Below are 20,604 nucleotides of genomic sequence, written 5' to 3'. Positions count from 1 at the left end.
ACAAGATATTCTGGTGGTGTGGGAACTTCTTTTCAGACACCCAAAATGTCCCAAGTTTTCATTTCATCAGTCAAAATATTCACTTATTTTACAGCTACAAGCATTCAAACTACTTTGCTGCTTTGAACCACATTTGCCCTAGACAACAGTCTAGCAGAAGTAGCATTCACTGTGATGAGAGTATCTACAGAGAAATAAAACCAAGCATTGATAAATCAAAGATGGGTCTCTCCTTACCACTCCCCAAAATAAAGTTAAAGACAGAAATGTTTCAGTAACTATTTCATCTGTTTCATTGATTCAGAAGTTAGCAGCACAACCACTAGTATGCTTTTTTTCTTGTAGTCTACTTTAGCTTTTCTCATTTCACTTTCAAAAATATTGCCACAAAAAAAATTTCCAAATTTACTGTTTCAAAAGTAATCATGAAATACCTTTCAAAGACATAGTACTAACGTAGAAGAGAGGTCATTCTGTAACAGATGCAAGTAGGTATGCTACTCCCAGTTTCACCCTCCTCCACCACACCTACCATGGGGTCTTACCTTCTGGTGGATTCTTATTCTGGTTATTCCAGACAACTAACAATTTGGATAGACTAGGCACTTTAGACACCTCCGTGATGACTCGGAAAAGACTCTCCACCCGGTCATAGGTCAGAACTATGGCTGTGAAACCTTGGGACTGAGGTGGGATCAGTGGAAGGAAGAGTGGGTTGCTCACACTGCTCCATTTCTGTAAAGTAAACCAGGAAAACAATTTGATTAAAGTGACTTATCACAGTAGGGGGTAATTATTACAGTAGGGCGTAATTCACATAGCCAGGACATAACTGTCAGAGTTGCTCAGATCAGGCAGGTTGACTCTTCAGTTCTAGCAACAATGGACTTCAGCAATTTCTCAAAACCTTTATTCCAATCTCTTTCTTAATTCAATTTGCATTTTTACCTAGCTATAATGTTGCAAACAAGATGGGGTTTAGGTAACAAATAGAAGGGAAGAGGCAGATAGATTTGTGGAGAAGGAAAACCAAGGTGAATTTTGAACCCAGCCAGCATGACTCAATTCTCATTTACTAGTCACTATTTCAAGACATTTATATTTATAGTCAGGACTCAATAAACAAAGAGAAACTTAACCAGCACTACAATTTCAGAAGCAAAAAGGAGTTAACAACAACAAAACCAAATCAGCAAAAATATAAACCTGGCATAAAATGTGTATCCAGCCCAAAAGGGCAAAAGCAGGCACTAAGAGGAATAGTGTACTAGCTTCCACAGAACTGTGTTTGTTCAATGGTAAAAACACACCTATTGCATTTAAAAAAAAAAAAAAAAGAAAAAGAGAGGCACGAGATGCAAAGATGAATTTCAGAGAGTTATCTACTCCTCGTGAATTTTAACAAGGGCATCCCTTTTAAGACTTTAAAGGTCTTACTTCAATACACTGCCAGCATAAGGAAGCTAGCTCAGCTGGCAAAAGACAAGACAGACAACTAAATTCCCACTGACTCTGCCAACCTCCTCTGGAGCTGACAGTGTGGAGGAGGAAGCAGTGAAGGGACCATTCGACAGGAATGAAAACGCCGGCATTTCAGACCCAACTTCTCCATTCCAGCTGATGTTCCAACTAGGGGTCGGACAGAGAAGCAAAGGGAAAAACAAGACCTTTTGGAACGAGGTGAAAAGGGGAGTTGGGAAAGCAGAAACTGAGTGATGCTGTTTTGCAGGGAAGTCTTGAATCCTCGCCTATAAAAACTATGACCGCTCATAAGAGGTTAGTAACTGCTAGCAGTTTACAGAAATACTGCGAGACTCTCCAGCTAAACTCATACCACAAGCCTGCTTGTATCAGGAGGAAAGCAAGTTTTACAGACTCAAAGTTATCAGCTCATATTTGCAGGAAACATACTTTGCAATTTTCCGTTTTCTTATTTAGTGTTTGGGTTACTTTATACACCCAACAATCACCTTCCTCATGTTTAGTGAGTAGACACTTCTAACTGGAATAACTTCAAGGACAAGGAGAATAGAGAACCTATTTACTAAAAGGGATCATAACATTCTGACCATTTTGGCAAAAGAGAAAAAAGATATGATGTGAATATGATTTCCTTCTACGAACACATCAACACTGAAGGGGATGTAAATAAGTGTCTCTTTTTCGCCTCACCTAAAGTGAAGCACAGCACTGGCACACTGTTTTAATCGAGGATGGTCTAAGGGTACATTCCAGGCAGGGATCTGTCAGTAGGAGTAACACCTTTTAGTAGGCTTCCTGAAATATTTGGGAAGACAAACTAGTCTTCAGCTACATGTACTTTATCAAGTCTGCTACAAGTAACATTCAACATAAACTGTTTGTGACAGTTCCTATTGTAAAGCATGACGTTCTAGTTTTTACCCAACAGGAGTAATAGGATGATGTAGAAATCGTAACAGCATAATACGGAACTTCAGTTCATGGAAGGGACATGGTACCTGTGATAGCAGAGGACTACACTCAGTAATTCAGAGAAATATATACCCAGTACTTTAGCAACCGATATGTGCCGAGACAAATCTGCTTTCAGATTATTACAGTTTCTACAATTCAAGCTTTTATACATACGTCTGCTAATTTGACAAGACGACTGGTGGCAGATGGGGACAGCCCTCTGATTTTGCTCCAGCTTCAATAATTCCTACAGCAAATCGCAATCTAAATGTTACCAGAGCATAATCCATCTCATTAAAGCTTTACAGACTCTGTTGCACACAACCCCCACCCCAAGACTGCTATTACCCAACTGACCCTCGTAACGTCAAGCAGCTTCTTAAAACAACTTTCAGAAACCTCTTCTCATTAATACTTGAAGCAGAGGTTTAACATCATACTCAGCAGAGCACCAAGAAAATTTTACGTTTCTGCCCTACAAGAAGAAAGAAACTGGCAGAGTAATCTATGGAAAATGCCGTATTTACTACTTACAGGTGAGTATTGCCACCTAAATTAATGTCTCCCACTTCAAGTTTATCTATCAACTTCTTCTCTCTGGCCACAGCATTTCCTAACAAATTACTTGCTGTAATACCTTTGGAAAAGGACTATTTCTTTTCTAGGATCTATTTTAGGTACTTAGAGGAAAAAAAAACCAGATGTACGTGTGCAAGCACATGTATAAGTGCCTAAAAAATGATCATACTTTCTCTTAAAAACCTGACTTTTAGGTACATGACTTAAATTCCAACTTTTACTACTTTCAGAAAGTCATGAGAATTCTCCCCTGCTGGTTATAACAGGAAAAATAAGGCAACTTTTGAGGTAGTTTTGCTCATGTGTCTACAAAAGGATGATGGAGGGAGGGAAAAGCCTATAGACACTCGCTAATGGATGGGAGAACCAAGCCTCTCATTTGAGAAAAACATTTCAAAAAGGCAATTAAGCATCTCTCAAGTGCCATTAAAAGCCAACCCCCTGCTGCCTGCCTGAAGAGTGTGTCTACAGTCTGAGACCTATTGACCCCACTTTCTGCAGGAAATCGGGCAAATTCAAGCCTCCATAATTTGCTAAAGTCTTCCAGATTTCTGCTTGGGAAAAGCAAACCATACAGGCAATTAATTCAACAGCAACCTAATTAAATCTCCATTATAGCAGCAAAGCATGAAATGGATAATGACACAGGGATGGGTTCTCCCAGTCACTGCTCAAGAAACCACGCGGTGAAGGAACATTTGCTCCAGTCCCATCTTTATTAACATTCTTGACGGAAATTCACAGGAACTTTCACTCTCAGAGAGAAGAGTAAACAGCAACAGCGGATTGATCATCCATCACCTTTCTTTGACAAAGTGCTGACACTCAGCTATGGATAAGACAACCCTTCAGTCTTGCCCTTCCAGCTAATATCATTAGAGGAGTGAGGATAATTAATCTAAGATTAATAGGTTGTTTGCTGTGAATCATTTTTATGGGCAAAAAGGATCAAGTTCAAATGCCAGTTTCCTAAGAGTAATCTCACATCACTTAAGTCTCGCAGTTTCAGTTGTCTGACAGCTCTTTGCAGTTCACATGAAAAGCCAAAGTAGCCAGACCTGAATGACAGTGAGAACTTCCGGATAGCCTGAAGCTGGGGAGAGAGGAGAATTCAGGAATGGGTATGCATACAGGGAAGGATTCAGACTGCTGCAGCTGTCCCCTGTGTGCCTTCCACAAGCGTGCATGGGTAATAAGGCCTTAGAAATAAGGCACCTGCCCTTACTACAGATACATCAAATATTGCTCTCCCTCTTGGTTATTAAAAACAACTGGATTCTATTTTAGGGAAAGTTAATGCATTAAGGACAAAGTATCAAGGGAGTTGAATTCTCATTATGTGGAACACTTAAGGTTGGACTCGATGTGAAGTCTTCAGGTTCAAGTTAGCAGAGAATTTTTAAACAGACCGGTCTTAGCAGGATACAGAAGTGAGATAGATGGGAGCTTCAGGACATCAATGAACACAAGTGGACTGAGAACTGGCCAATCATTATAAATGCTACAGAGCCTCAAAGGAATTGGCAAAATGCCAAACATAACTAGGACAGGGTCCTCCCCCAAAACTTCTTATTTGGGTGTACACTGAGTACCATTGAAAGAGACCTGAAGAAAGATGCAGCAGACACATTACAAACAGCATCACAGAACAGTCTCTAGGAAAACAAGGCTGTGTAAGTGTCCTGTATTATAGAAGAGAGTCAAGAACTTCCCAGCTATCATTTAGTGGGAAAACACAGCAACAGCACTTTAGAAGAATAAAATTTCACTTCTCCCATGAACAAGACAGTGTATTTTACTCAACAAGTAGACTCAGTGCTTGTTCTAACCAACATTATTACTGAAACCACACAGTTGGAACAACAACACCACACTGACTTTTATAAGAACAGGGGTAAGGACACCAGTGTGTTGAACTTAAACAGTAGCTAAGCAGTTCTTCCACACATCTAAGCAAAGCAGGCATATATATTCCCTGCCTCTGTGGGTAAGGCTTTTTCAGCTGGGTTGTTCTGAATATCAATCTAACCTCAATGTGGTTTCAATTATGAATTACCAGACCAAAAGAAGCCTTGATTTATTCTATTTTGCTCCAATTATTCATGATAAGTTTCTATTGAGTACTTTGAGAAAGTATTTCATCATGCTTCCCATCTTCAAGTGGTCATAGGGCAAAACTAAAGGAATTAACCCTCTCTGCTTCTCCAGAGCCAACCACAGCGCTTACACTGCAGAATCACAAGCCAAGTTGCAGTGGCCATCATCTCATGTTTTGATGAAGATTATAAACCCTCCTCAAAAACTTTTTAGCCACAAGACACATAGGAGTTTCTACCTATCCCTTCTTGAGTGATGAAATCTGATACTGTCATGAATCATGGATTTTGATTGCCAAAATACATCGCGTATCTACAACACCAAGTTATTCAGCATCTTTTTTTTCTTTAGCTGCTTAAATCTAATCAGCAGTCTGAACCTTTCTGACAGAATCTATTGGCTGAACACATTCTTTGATATAAAAACTCAGCTTCAGGCTCATCTGTTCAACTCCTTAATTTCAATAATGTATCAAAGGAATGGATTTGCAGTGAGGAGAATTATGAAGAACTGAGTTAATATTTACAGTTGCCATAATACTTATGCTTTTTGGAATCCCTCCATCAATTTTACAGCCATTCTTTTGTAAGAATAAGAATATTAAGAATATTATAACATTATAACCTTAATAAAAATATTCAGACAATTGGAAAGAGAACCAGGAAAAAGATTCATGTTTTTCTGTGGGTTCTTTTTTTTTCCCCTGGTATAAGTGAATGTAGCAGCTCCTGACCCAAAACACCCAGGGTATGACATAATCTGAATTGCAAAAATGGAGCTTAATATACCTTTCATGCTCCCAAAGCCAGAAAGTACTGAAAAGATGACTTGTGGAATCCAAAGCAACAAAGTCGTGTCCCCCCCCCTTTTTTATTTAAAAATAATGACTCCCATTGCGTAAAATATAGCTGCACAGTTATGAAGCCACGGGAGGCACCAGGCAGTGCAACAAACAACCTAAGAACAATAATGATGAGCCCCTCGCCTTCAGCCAGAAAAACTGTAGAGTTTCTTTGGGTGCATCTCAAAACCAGCATTGCTAAGATTAAAAACATGTCTCTCGCTTATATGTTCAGGTGTCTACTTCTAAGATAAAGACAAAGGAAAAAGCTCTTAGAGAAAATGAAACCCAACAGTATTAAATGGTTAGGTGTAGCCTTAAGAACTAAAATACCATTCAAGTTAAATATAAGAAATCCAGCTTCCGATTCTGTCAAACAAATCCAAAACCTGGTTGTTCGTGCCTCAAAGGATATCATTTACAATGGAAATAAACCTACACACTGGATACTAGCCACACAAGACAGGATATCAGTGAGGTTATCTATCGCTGTGTAAGAGAAGAATCCTAACCTCTGGGCAGGTATAATATCAACATAATATCAACACTGGAAAAACATATCGATAAGCTGAAGTTTATTTAGTGTGAGAAAGAATATCTATTTTCTAACATGGTAAATAAAGCAAGACTTCACCCAGCTGACTCAAACCATCATACAGGGTAGCCAGAAATACAGCAGGAACAGAAACTAATATTGTTCAATGGAAAAAAAATACCAGATGTGCATTGCCCAGAAAAGTGCTAGCTTGTTCTCATTTACAGGTAAACAAAAAAGCGTATATGAATATTTACTTAATGCTTTGAAGATGAGGAACAGTACTAGCATGGAAGCACAGTTACAACAGTGGCATCATCTGGAGACTGAGGGCTGTAAAATGCTAGTCAAAGAGCTTGGAAATAGTTTAATTGTTTAACAAGTGTCAACTGCCTGGTAATTGGCAGAAGCCCACAAAGTATTTTGTAAATTAACATTCTACTTAGGCTTTGCTAAACAAATGGCACTTTTTGCACTAATTTGGCTATTTCAGTTTAAACCAAATGATGGTGCTGGTTTTTGCCTCACTGGGAGAAATGAAATCTGGTATGTTTATTGTTCAGCATAGTGATATTCTCAAGTGATTATTAAACTATGGTATGCATCATCCAAGGTCAAAGCTCAAAAGCATCCCCTGACAAAAAAAAAAACCCTCTAATGTTTTATAGGTCTGCATTATAAATAGGCTTGAAAGAATTTCAACAAAAGCAACTAAAGAAACCTGGAAAAACCCCATCTTACTCATTTTTCAGAAACCCATATGTATTAGCAAGGTATGAGGTAGAGTAAGAGGAGAATTTAAATAATCTACAAAGAAGCACAAGTGAGAAAGTAATTTACCTCTACTAGAGCATAACAAAGTACTTAATTGAAGATAACAGATCACATCTCAAAGCCAGGTCATTAGTTCTAATCCAGCCCAAACTGGTAACCATCAGAATGCACACTGTAGAAGCGGTCATTTTCTGGCTTACTTGAACGTAACTGATTGCCCCTGTCTAATGGACAATGGCTGGGCCAAGAAATACAAAAGGCATTAAACTCCCATGCTTGCAGCAAAATACTAAGACATAAAGGACTCAAGTGGTCCCAGAACGAATTTCAGGCCCCAAAAACATCATTTGCCCCTCTTCATTAAAAGGAGGAAATACCTTGCGGTGCATTTTTATTGAAAGTAGTATTCCATAACACATTAGCATGTTATATGCTACTAGTCTTCCACTTCCTCAACAGGACAGTGGACAAGTAGTAGGAAAATAATCCACTTTATAATGTACTTTTTTTTTTTCTTTAGAAAAGGCCAACAGTCTTCAGTCAACCCATACAACTGCATAAAACTCTTGGATGACTTCCTCAATGTAATGTACTAAGTTTGGAATTAACTGCATATGCATTTATCTTCTGTGTACCTTATACTCCCTCCTGCTGGAAAAGCATCCTCCTGCACTGCTGCTGTATCCACACTGCGGTGAAGATACTCAGGCAACAGTCTCACTAATAATTTAGAGCCAATATAAGCCAAACTAACGCCAAAAAAAGCAGCCTTCCAGCTATCCAGTCCCTCCCTTGCTCCCCCCCCACCCCCGCCTTTTTTTTCTTTTGCTGGGTAAGTTTTACATGAGGAAAATTTCAGTTAATTCACCACAAGTGAATTAGCTAATTCAAAAAGAAGGTAGCACATAGAGAAAGAAATTGTCATCTGACTGTAGAAGACTGCAGGACTGCTTCTTTTGGCAGTGGTACCTGCTTATAGTGGTTTAAAATGATTGGGAAACTACAGACTCAACACAAGGTGTTTCTTTGTGTTGAGACTTGAGGCATATCTGGGGAACAGGAATAAAGCTTATCTATATGCAGGTCTAGCCATGAGCATGCCTCACTGACTTTAAAAGCGTGAATATCACTTTCATGCTGACTGTCCAAGATAATAGCCATCCCCTCAGATACAAAAGCCAATGTGATTTTGCTGAAAAGAGAATAATCATTATTATGTTTGCAGACATGTCCTAACTCCTAACTCGAAGTATCTGAACTCAAAATAAAGCAAAAAGCAAATCTTCAGAAAGGAGCCATAAGTTCCTACAGGTCCTACTTTGCAAGTGACATCAAACTTGAGGCAGCCTTTTGTGAAAGATGCAGCTTTCTCTTCATAGGTGGTGGCGTTATAAACTTACTTAATCAAACATTTGAGGCTCCTAAAAATCTCTTTCATCTAGCATACTTACAGGCTGTAATCTGTTAAATGTTTGCTAACTCACAATAGATTCAACTATACTGTACTATAATCAAAATAATAAAAGGCATTGCTACACAAAATCACAGGAAATAGACTGAAATTAGATCACAAATCTTAAAATTGGAAGCAAACTCATGAGGCTGCAATAGCTCAACAAAACTCAGAGCAAAATGTGCACCTTGAAGAGTTATGAGCTACCCTAACAGTCGAAGTAGAAATAATGTTTTTACTGCTTTATTTTACACCTGAAGCAGCTGTAACAATTGAGCAGCAAAACAGTTAACCACCAGGACATTTTACTGACCTCTGTTTTTCCATTACTTCTCAAGATCCTAGTGACATACTAAGCAAAATTAACCTCTTCAAGCACACAAAGAAACCTTAAACCAGGCAGGTGAGCACCGGCCAAGGATTCTCTCTAGCTAAGGATCCTCCTCTGCCTGACAATTTGCACAGACGGCAAGCTCTTCTTTCTGTTAGAAAGGTGTATTTGTCCTAGCAAGTAAGCTCATAAACCCATTAAAGCTGGCCTTTTCTGTATAAATATACCATAGGCAAATCCATGCTCTCACTATTCAGAGCACAGGGATCTGAGCTCTATTAACAGCCGTGTACAGATTAAAGAAATGGCTGGCGAATTGCAGCAAGCCCCTTGCCTTGAAATGGTGATTGCACCTCTGCACCTTCTGTTAACCTGCCTACAGCTTTGACATACTATTCCTGCAACTCCACATTCCCATCTAAACCGGGGAACAGAAGCGTATGGTAGAGCACTGCATTCCATCCTCACTGACCACAACATCGCAAGGAACAGCGAGCAGAGCTAGAGGAGCTGGGTGCTGAGCCAGCCAAGTTTAAAGGCAGAATACACGTGGCAAGTTCTGGCGGTACAGCTCGGGCCAGCAACATAAGAATTTATGACATTCAGTTACTCGCACATTTCACTGTGGTATTAATGTTAACTCGCAGGTGCTTCATTTTAACAGTTACCTATATCCTGTCCCTGGGGCCAACCTGAAATAATTTGCTTTAAATGCTTCAGTCTTGGAGTTTATTTAGAGAAGAATATGGTAATTTTCCTGTAAATGAGGAACACGTTCAAGTCTCCTTTAGTTATTTTATCTTATCAGAGTCAGAGTGTACGATTGCCATCTTCTGCTACCTCAAATGTACATATGTACCTGCTTTCCAACGACAATGTTTCATCCAGGCTTACTAGAAATTGTAGCAGTGCCATGACTGGACATTAGGCACCAGCTTAGATGAGAAACATACTCAGGCTCAAGCGGATCATTATTCCCCTGACAAGCAGGTACCAACTGTGGAATTCTGACTAGAGCAATTATTTTTTTAAAAACCAACATTAAAATAATGATTATTAAATTCATTGGATTATTAAATTTACTAGCAGATACTGTATATATCATCACCTTCTTAAATTGTCTGAGGCTAGAAATTAGCTGAGTCTTGAAAAATATGCTCCCCTATAGACTACAACCGTAATATGCTCTCAACTCAAAGAGATAAAATATACTCACAGAAGAAAGAAACTCAAAAGATAAATTGGAGAAGGCTCAAGTTATTTGCTTCAAATGAAAGAACAAGGGTCAAAACCAATCAGTATTAGCTGGCTTAAAAAAAAAACAAAACCACACAACAAAAAACCCAGCAACATACGTGCTCAGAGTAGCTATCAAAATCCCCAGTTAAAGACATCACAGGATTGAGTACTGCTGTTCTACAAATTTAACTGCTCTTGAACAATTCCCAATCTGAATTCTGTTTTCTTTAACTGACCCTCTGAGAAAGGGTCACAAGCACTCTGTGTTGCTGGCTAATATGGAGCTTAAACAGCCCATAAAGGACCTTTTAATGATATTTCTGTTTCACATTGAAGCAAGAAATGAGTTCATGCACATACTAAGCAATTTTCATAGACTAGGCTAAACATCAGATTCTTTCAACTGAGACATAAAACCACCAAGGAACTGACCATTCGTGGCATGAGAGAGGCACAATATGAGGTGTTAACTCCAACATCCTGGACAAGCTCCAGCTTGTCTAATTGCAGTCTGCCTTCTGACTTTTCTTTGCGATTGCACATTGATACAGTATTCCTGCCCGCTCCTTGGACTGCCCAAGCGTGGTATTGCCGTTACATGCACCTCCGCAGTTTCAGAGTTCTGTTCAGTACGTTGCCTTGTCTGTGGCCATAAGCCTTCTGCTTAAGAACCACTAGGTTGAATGACTAATATAAATATTTTTTCCAAGTATATGTTGGAAAAAAAAAAGGAGCCTGCTTGTTGCTCAGAGTAAGATTAGCTTCCTCAGAAATGGATAGGTTTCCAGTATAGGAGAGAAGCCAGGAGAAGATGTTTGTGTGTCCCCTTTAAAGACTGAGTAACCCTAAAGCCATTTTCTTCATTTTACTAGGTCTTTCAAAGCGCTTGTTTTGCTGGCATAATCTGAAGGTGTTAAGATGCTCTGATCCCCTTCTTGCAGAGTATGTACCTGCTTCTTGTGCAGCTTAATTTCTTCCTTAAATATTGACAAGTGACACATTTGCCCTCTAGGCAAAGATAACAATAGATTACTAATGCCTTTGGCTAGGCAATGGAAAGCCATCTTCTCAAACCCAGCAATGAGCTTCTAACTCTTCATCAGCAATTGTTCACAGTCTATCAGCCTGGAGAGTTTAAAGTAAAACACACTCTAATCCTGAGCACCCCTACCCAGCTTTCAGAGAAACCCTCTCTAAACCACCATAAAGCGAGACAGTTAACAAGTTTGGTTTTATTAGTAAAACAAAACTTTTTTTTATATTTTGACACAGAGAAAATTAACTGATTATGAGTGAAAACCATCCACAGGCTTTTATATAGTAAAAAATCAGAACCAGCTGCTTCATGCAGAAGGTTAATTAATACTCCAGTGTTTCTTAACAGAGGTGAGTTCAAACAGTTAAACTTTTTTTTTTTTTAAGAAAAAAAAATACCACAGCAAAACTTTGATCACCGGTTTCTGTATAAAACAAATTATGTAGAAATAACAGGGATAAAATTGTAGGCATAGGAATAATTAGCTATTTCATCAGAATTACATGAAACAGCCTTGCAGATTGTTTAAGAACTTCAGTATTTCCACCAACTATTTCCACTGCAGTTATTAATTTTTAAGAGCACTAAACTCACTAGAAATTCAACAGAAATAAAGAAGTGTGTGTATGTGTGTGTGTGTATGCATGCATGATAAATAAATAAATAAACCAGCAAGCAATTTAGTGTGTGCAACAGCAAAAGTTAAAAGTTCGCATCTCACTGCCAGGATATAAAATGAACTGCTAGTTATTTTGCCAGTTGTCATAAAATATATTAGCTTCATCTGTGCAACTTACCAACACTACACATACACACACACAAACACACATACACAGAATTATTACCAAGTTGCATAGCACATACCTTTTATATGAGGAAAAAAACCAAGCCCACAATTTGTTTTATGAGTGAATCAAACGAATTTACTTACCACAGCTGGGGGATCATTCCATTCTTCATAAGAAATGGCAGCATATGGATAAATTCTATCATTGATAATCTGAAGAGTAGCAAGAGCAATTGCTTTCATTGATTGAAAATATGCTTCCCAGAACCACCTTGCCTGTAAAGAGAATAAAGTTCACTTTCACACTGCGCAGATCCAGTGCTTAATAATCAGTTTTGGCTTGCCATGCACAATCTGTCCCATGCAGTCTATAAGTCAGGTGGAAATTAAATTAGGAGGCAAGTTTATTGTAGCTAGGATATTTCCACAGAGCCTGAAGGCTTCTAACTCAACCCCACCCCCCACAAAAACAGGATTTACAGCCAAGAAGCAGCAGCATTACTTTGCAAGTGATTAAATAGAATGAGAATACTTTCACACTTTTATCATATGTTTTTCTCTTGAAAAATGTCAGAAGCAGGTTGATCACAGAACAGAAGAAATTGCTGTTATACTCGGTTTTTCAAGGCAGAGGAATCCACAGTGCAGCTAAATAGTCAAATAAAAGAACACAGCCTAGAAGGTGGAACTTAAAACTCACCTTTTAACATCAATATTAGAGACAGCTGATCAGCTAGAGAATTTCAGTGCTCATGAACCCTACCAAACTAATATTTTCCCAAGTCTTCCAAAAACCAAATATGATTTATACAAGTAAATATTAAGATTTTTACATAGAAGTACATGCATACACCAATTTGTTACAATCGTTAATCTAGGCTAATTTACAACACAGGCAGTGTAAAACTGCTGAACTGAAGCATGTGATTTTCTTATACACAGATGCAGTGAATTTCACAGATGAGTTGTTTTCAAGCTAAGGTCCTGTATGGCAAAATATAAGACAGAAACGCTGGAAGAAAAGTATGGTTTTGGAAATGAAAACGTTGACTTATCCGATTCTGTGTTAGAGACATAAACATACTTTTTAATTGCCTAGAACCATCAAATGATCCTGTAGGACCCAATCCAACCCAGGTTTGCCAATAAATGTAGCGTAAGTGAATTTTTTCAACCTAATTATTCTTCAGGAAACTCCAACATCTTAAAGTGTCCAGAACGTAATTTAATTTGCAGTCTCCCTATGGTTTATCAACTATAAGTCTATGTATTTACACCTAGGTTATAGAACAATTAAAACAGAAAGATTTTTTTTTATAATTGGAAGCCTTCTTAAGCTTCCTAACTTTCAGAGCCAGAACACAACTGAAGACAACATACAAATTTGGAGAAGTGCTATTTTACTCTTGCTATGGATTCCTTAAACAGCAAACATTAACAACCTTACTACTTCAAAAGCCTTACTACTTCAGACTGTTTCAAAATTTTATTAAGGAGACTTATTCATATATCCAAAAATTACACTTCTCTAGAGCTTGTCATCCAGAGAGAGTGCAAAGCAATTTCACTCTCAAATGGAATCACTTATTTCTCTCCCTGGTAGGACCTAGCAGCTGGATAACAGGCCAATTACCAAGAACATAGAACAAAATGAATATTGCATCCAACTGTAAAAGCATAAGAATTATATAAACAGGTAAGAATAAATAATGCCTGCCTTCCTAAAATACAAAAAAGACAATAAATAAAGCAAACACCACATGTTAAGCAAAGACTTAAGCATGCTTTTCCCTATGCCCCGTTTCTTAAGAAAAAGGTATTATCCAGAACTCAGCAGCAACTGATTTAAAAACAAAACCAGAAGTAGGTTAAGAATTAAAATAGACCAGAACAGTCAACCTCTCTATTAAGGTATCCCAAATAAACAAGAGTAAGAACACAGATTTCAAATTTCATTTTCACATCAGATAACAGTTTAGAACCACTGCTACAAACAGCATTAAGTAGGAAGGAGAAATTATTTTGTGTAGCCTTTTAATATATCACTTTATAAAGCAATTAAATAGCTATTAATTGTGTGAAATACAGGACTGTGCATTTCGTTGTTTATTAAATGTCAGCATTCCTATAGTGTTCTAACTCTAAGACTGTTTATTAATACTCTAATATCTATGATTATTGAGCTTCATAACAATCAAAGCTGCTTCTCCTCCTTTGGCAAAAGTAGGATGAATCTACTCTAGCTTCTCTTTGCTGAAAGAACGTTTGCAATGTCAGGCAAGACTACACCTTTATACCAGAAGCAAAACTGGAGAAGAGGGCAGAGGGAATTTACTTTTTATAGACTAATATTTATATAATTAATTTTTTGTAAAGAGCTAGAAAATGTTCCCACAGTTGGTTGTAATTTTTCTGAGTTGTGTTTCTTTAAGGCAGAACTCAAAACCTTCTAAGGGGATTCAAAGTCTCCAAACAGATGTTTCAGGGTCTCATTACTTCCTCCCCACCTTGTTTGCTTTTATAAAGCAGAATTGATTAACATGGCTTGCTAGTGTCTGCCACTCAGCATGCTAAGTCACTAAACATTTTGGGAAAGTTTTCTATTGGGAAGATGTATGTCAACTCCATTTGAAATGTATTTTCTGCTTTACTTGGTGTGGTTGAAAAGCTTATGTTGGAATGTAACAAATACCTAGGAGGGATAAAAATCCCATGAACATATTTGGGATACAGGAGAGAGAAACAACAACAAGAAAAAAGAAATATTTGTTCCTGACTCCTACGCCAACTTTCTTAGTATTCTTACACAGTTTTTCTGAGCTGTCCGTTTCTCTTTTCTGTATCTTCAAATTCAGAAGACTAATAGGTTATATACTCAAGAGTAGCTTTAATACAGTGGGTAATGTTTGTAAGGTATTGCAATTGTAACATACTAATTAGAGCTACATGAAAACCTTTCAGGATCTTGAAATAAATGATCCACAATTACAGATCTTGTCTTCCACATAGCATTGATTATACACAGTCTACAACCATGATATGGTCTAGCTACCATTCCTTTCAACTTGAATTGAAATTAGCTTCTAGTACTCTATAGTCTGCTTCATGAGATTTCAGAATTTTCTAAGGGAACACACCACATGGACTACAGACTTGTAGAGAACGCTAACTTTGTATACACCTAAATATCACTCAGGTCACAGGCAATCTAAATTGCAAATAGAGATCACACATGTACTTTGTACAACTGCCAAAATGACACAGATGAACGTATGTTAACCTATGGGATCTTCTTCTGGGCATATGGCTTACCAGGAATTGCAAACAGGTATTTAAGAAACACAGCTTCTCTTCCCCTTCTGAATTTCTAGATAAACAGAAAATCTAGGATGGATCCAAGATGAAAGACAGAAATGCATTACTTTCTGTAACAGTTTTACCAACATGTGGAAGAGTCAAATGTAAAGTGACTGACAAATGAATGACTTGACTGAGAATGAGAAATATATATTATTATTGGGTTGCCCAATGGGTTGGAAGTGACTGCAATCTCTTATAATACAATAGGTGCCCCACAAAGTTAATTTGCCTGAATTCAATTTTTGCAGAAAATCTTACAAAGCCAAGACAGCCTCACCATGAAAGCCAAAGACTGAAAGAATCTGAGACCAAACCCCTCCCTCTCTCCTAGAGGTGAGCTTGGCAGACTAAGGTCACAAATATGGGCATACCAGTAGGTAGCTCCAAGTTGTTTCTCTTCCCCCACACCCCAGTTGCAACTGCTGCATCCTCATTAGATTGGCCACGAAAACCCACCACTTTCTGTAAAAGCTAAAATTGCTTAATAGAATGTAGAGGTATTAATTTATCTCTACAGATACATATGCACACTTTGAGGAATGCTAGCAGTATCTGTAAGACAGAAGTAGTTTAGAAACTTCGTGTCGTTTTCTTCCTTGAAACTGCAGATGGTATGGTAAATTTTGTGTTCCTTCATACAAGTAAGCAAGCATCCAAACCAGAAGTTCAGTTCCACTTGCTTTCAGTTCCAGGATTTTGTTCAGGTGGACTACAAAGAAACTAAACCGACCATATTCAGCACATACTGATAGAAGCAAGAGCTTGGGATGGAAGCATTTGCAGTTATTTTCATAGGAGACAACAGGCAGCAGCACACAGCAATAGGGTAGCCTACTCACAAAGTAACATTTATTTAGGTAAGGTGTTATTTTCCTTAGAAATAAACACACTTGGGGGCCTAGCATCTCTTTATAAGCTCCTTACAAGCCAGCAGAGCATCAGGTTACAAAGTCCATTCATATAATGTTTATAAGTTCTAGTGTTAATGCCGCTAATGGTGCTCCGGTGTAGAGTGCAAGACAGATCAATGTAAATCTTTTGATTAGTTTGTGAAAAGAAAAACACTGGGCATGAGGCACGGAAAAGAATACTTTTCTGTAACATTTAGATCAAGGGGAAAATAGTCCATGAAAAGAACTTCCTAACCTCCTGCCTTTTCACAGCCCACGATTTGGTGGGAGTTGGTAAAGTCAGCAAAAGGGGAAAAAACAAGACTCGCAAAAGAGTAGTAAAAGTTAACTGCCCATAAACCACCACTCCTCTCAGCTTTTAGGTCAGGCGCCATGATGCTGTAAGATTTTGCCCCACCGCAGGAGTTCAGTGTTTCCAAAATGCCTCGATAAGGTTTATGAGGCCTTCAAATACAACTATTTTCATGCTGGCTGGGGTGACTCTATTTAAATGCTTTCCCTTCTCGATGGCTCTTGGCGTTCCTGGTTTTTACTCCCTGACCAGCTGGGTTAGGGAAGCCTGGCCAAAGAAAAGAGCGTGACCTAGCTGCAGCAGCACTGGCCTTGGTGATCTTACTTTTAATCCTGGTTCTGTTACTTATTTATGGATAAATACTTGACATTTATTTGATTTCTTGCTTCTACATCAGCCTCTCAGCAGTATGTGTAATATTCACCTCACAGAGATCTTGTGAGACGTTACCATTTCCAGACCTTTCCAATTTTGGGATGTATAGAAGAATAGAAAAAAAATTAACTTTATCCTCTCTTATTATTTGTAAAAATAAACCTTAAACTAATAAAACTAATATTTAGCTAACCAATGCTACCAAAGTATCTGACTGTGGCAATCCTTTGCTAAAATGCATACCTTCAGCAGAAATATAAAAGATATTACAAGAAATACCTACAGCTCTGCTGTGTATCTAACAGCTCTGGGCATGGAAATTCATCCGCTAAGACCTTCAGGCTCTTAAGTTACATGTGATACAGTAAAATCAAATAATTTTTAAGTTACTGAGACCTAACAAGTTACTGTCCATCAAGCAAGCTACTATAATTGGTCACAGGCAACCCCCCCTCCCATAACCTCTTTCTGTAGTGCAACAGGATTAGATAAGCTACTGAGGTTCAAGATAAACTGAATTATTATACATTTGCACCATACTAGAGATGCATATGAGGATAGCTGATGATATATAATAATCAGACAGCAAGCTTGAGCTCTCAAGCCCCCTACTCTCCCCTCTCTCCATCCCCAAGGTAAAATGGGACCGAAGAGAGAGCATAAGTTCCTCTTCTGGAGGACAAGCGTTTTATAAAAAGCTTCCCAAGACAAATTTTGGGTTCAGACCAAGGACCCTATAACCCTAAATTCCCATATTTTTCTGCCTATAAATTGTAATCTGCCCCCTCTTTCTGGACTGCCTTACTGTTTCTACAGCTGGTTCCCTGTTCCAACAACCTCCTTGCTGATCACACGTATCACTTTTAGTACGCAGCTCTTCAGTAAAGACAATACCAGCTGGGTCAGCTAAAACCAGTGCCATCTTTGTTTCTCTACACAGGCTCGTGAAGCAGACTCAGAAGACTTTATGCTATTAATAATTAGACAATAATATGTTGTTTCTAGAAAGTTATAAGAATTTGGGTTAAAAAAATAAAAGCTTATTTGGTTTAGGATCCTTATCACACAATCACGTTCAACACACCTAAAGCTGGCTGGCTCAATCTTCTCTCTAATCAGTGGGGGGAAAAAATAGGGTCATTCAGAGAGAAATTTAGAGCTCTGGTACCTTAAAATACCTCCTGAACAATCTGTTCTCCTCTTATTAAGGGAGCATGAGAGGACAGAGTAAGTGACCACCTGTGGGCCATGATCCTTCTTTCCCTTAAAAGCCCTATCTTCAAAAAGATAACAAACAGGAATGTAGGGTACATTTTTCAAAAATAATTCATGTGTTTCAGGCTATGGAAAAACCAGAGCCACGCTCTGAAAGCTGGCTCACTTTTGGGGTGCCATTACCCGAAATGGAAGGTAACCTCTTTAGAAATGACAATCTGAAAGTAAAAATTAGACTCTTGTTCCCATACAGAAACTACTATGGAGGCATTTTAAGAGTTAATCAATGCAATACTGGTAAAATCAAGCTAACTTGACTAAAACTAAAAAGCTTTCTGTATTATTTTCATGTTTTATAGAAGATCAGATTAAAAGCACCTTTGAAATTTGACCTAAGCTGGTTGCGTTGTGTCTATTTGCCAAAAAGGACCTATCCAAGAAAAGCAGTAGTGTAGGCATTGTATAAAGAGTGGTCATAACATCAGCATGCTGCTTTTAAGACTAAAAAATGGGCATAGCAAGGAATAGCACTTTTGGGGGTGTCTGATTCCTTCAGATAATTCAGCATTGGGTTTTCCCAAAGCTCAAACCAGAAGTTTCTCCAGAATGGAAAAAGAAGAATCAGCAGTAGAACCATGCAGGGCACATACAGTTGATTCCAGTTTAGCTAAGGTTTGGTTCTAATGGAACAAGATAACACTATTAATATTGTTTCTGAATTTTCATTCCATCTTTCAACTCTTGTTTCTGAGCTAGGCATGATTCCCCAGTAAAGCCCTGAAAATATTCGTCTATTTAACTTATACAACTTATATGAGTGGCCTATAGAGGAATATTCCTTAATTACAAGACAGTTCTGCAGGATGAGCAAGAAAAACAATAATTTGTATCATTACAGTCCTACATTTTAAGAAAGAGATTCTAGATAGATGTTTTGTGGTGCTGGTTTTTATTGTAATTCAGTCTCAAAAAATATCTCTTCAAAAGTAAAACAGTAGGTGGACTTAATCACCTGGCTCAATATTCTCCACCGTAGTAATTTCAGCCATGAAACAAGCACATTTGCCTACTTCAGATACAACGGAGAGTGAAAACTAAATCCTTCCACTACCCAAATTTCTTTTTTTTCTTTTTCTTTTTGAAGCTGCTGATTCATAAGGGGACAGAGGTCAGAGTTCAAAACGCTAGTCTTACTCTTCAGATACCAGCCACTTGGGAGTAACTCGCTTCTACTGGCTCTCAGTTTTATTGCTGTAAACTACTTGACAAATGCTGACTCATAAGAGTTAAGGGTAAAGAAAAATGTTAGTGCAAGCTCATATATTAATGTTAAGCTTCTTGCACTGCAGTCTTCAGTCTTCCTCAGATTCTCCTCTTTGGTGCTTTGAATAGAATCACTTATATCAATTATAGTAATCCATATGTACAACACCACATACTATGCATATATGAGAATGATCTATTAAAGTTAAGATTTTGAGTCTTGACTCCATACTTTCAGATAATTTGGGGTGGGGGGCGGGGTGGTTTTTGGTTTGGGGTGTTTTGGTTTGGTTTTTTTGGTTTGGGTTTGTTTTTTTTTTTTTTTAAGGGTTTCATCTTATGAACAAGAGCCTTGTTCTGCTTAAAATGTGGCTTAAATATATGACACAGAAGAAGCTGTTTCTAACAGAATAGCTCTCATTCTCTCTCGTGAAATGGTAACATTTTATATGGCTGTGAAATCCTGCATTATCTTAACCCCTAAAACACAGATTTCTGCTATTTCTCATCCTAGTGATAGTCACTTAGTTTTAAAAATAACAAGAACACAAGACTTGAATAGATAAAAATACCACTTAACACTGGCATTCTCCCCTCCCTCCATATATTTCTACACCTGAAACTTGCTGCTTTGATCAATGAGTACACCAGCTTCACAACTCTCTTGCAGAAGGCAATGTTGCACCAGCCAGAAAACCTGACTTACTGCCCTGGCACCCCACAAATCCACTGCCAAAGTACATTTCAGTTACGGAACAAACAAATAGGTATCAGCACTACAAGCAGCAAGGAACCACCCTGTTTTCAGCTGTGGCTGGGAATACTGTTGCAAAGCATCGAGACAGAGCCAACAAAGAAAGGAGCAGGATGAGAAAAAAACCTCAAAGTTTCATAAAGAGTTTTAAAAACAGGTAATGTAAAAATGTCTACCATTTACTGAATTCCCTTTGCTCCCGAAGAGCTTTCAGTTCTGTCTTCCTATTTACAGGCAAATAACATGTGTTGACACTGCAGAAATAATGCAGCTGTAAGAGTAATATAGATCCTACTTTGGCTTCCAGACAGTCATATCTACATGAT

At 38.1% G+C, this 20,604-nt stretch overlaps 1 protein-coding gene across 1 annotated transcript in view; it reads right to left on the bottom strand.

Annotated features, from left to right (window-relative positions):
- The window catches only part of EXT2 (exostosin glycosyltransferase 2), an 80,497-nt gene that overhangs the window by 32,495 nt on the left and 27,398 nt on the right, over nucleotides 1-20,604 (bottom strand). Inside the window, 2 exon segments of the mRNA XM_009647557.2 lie at nucleotides 546-735; nucleotides 12,253-12,384. Of these exon segments, the coding sequence (XP_009645852.2) occupies nucleotides 546-735; nucleotides 12,253-12,384 (322 nt within the window).

This window comes from Egretta garzetta, unplaced genomic scaffold, assembly GCF_000687185.1.
Source record: "Egretta garzetta isolate BGI_Z169 unplaced genomic scaffold, ASM68718v1 scaffold329, whole genome shotgun sequence".
Taxonomy (NCBI): domain Eukaryota; kingdom Metazoa; phylum Chordata; class Aves; order Pelecaniformes; family Ardeidae; genus Egretta; species Egretta garzetta.
Note: the sequence above shows the minus strand (reverse complement) of the source record. Positions and strands in the feature narration are given on the sequence as shown.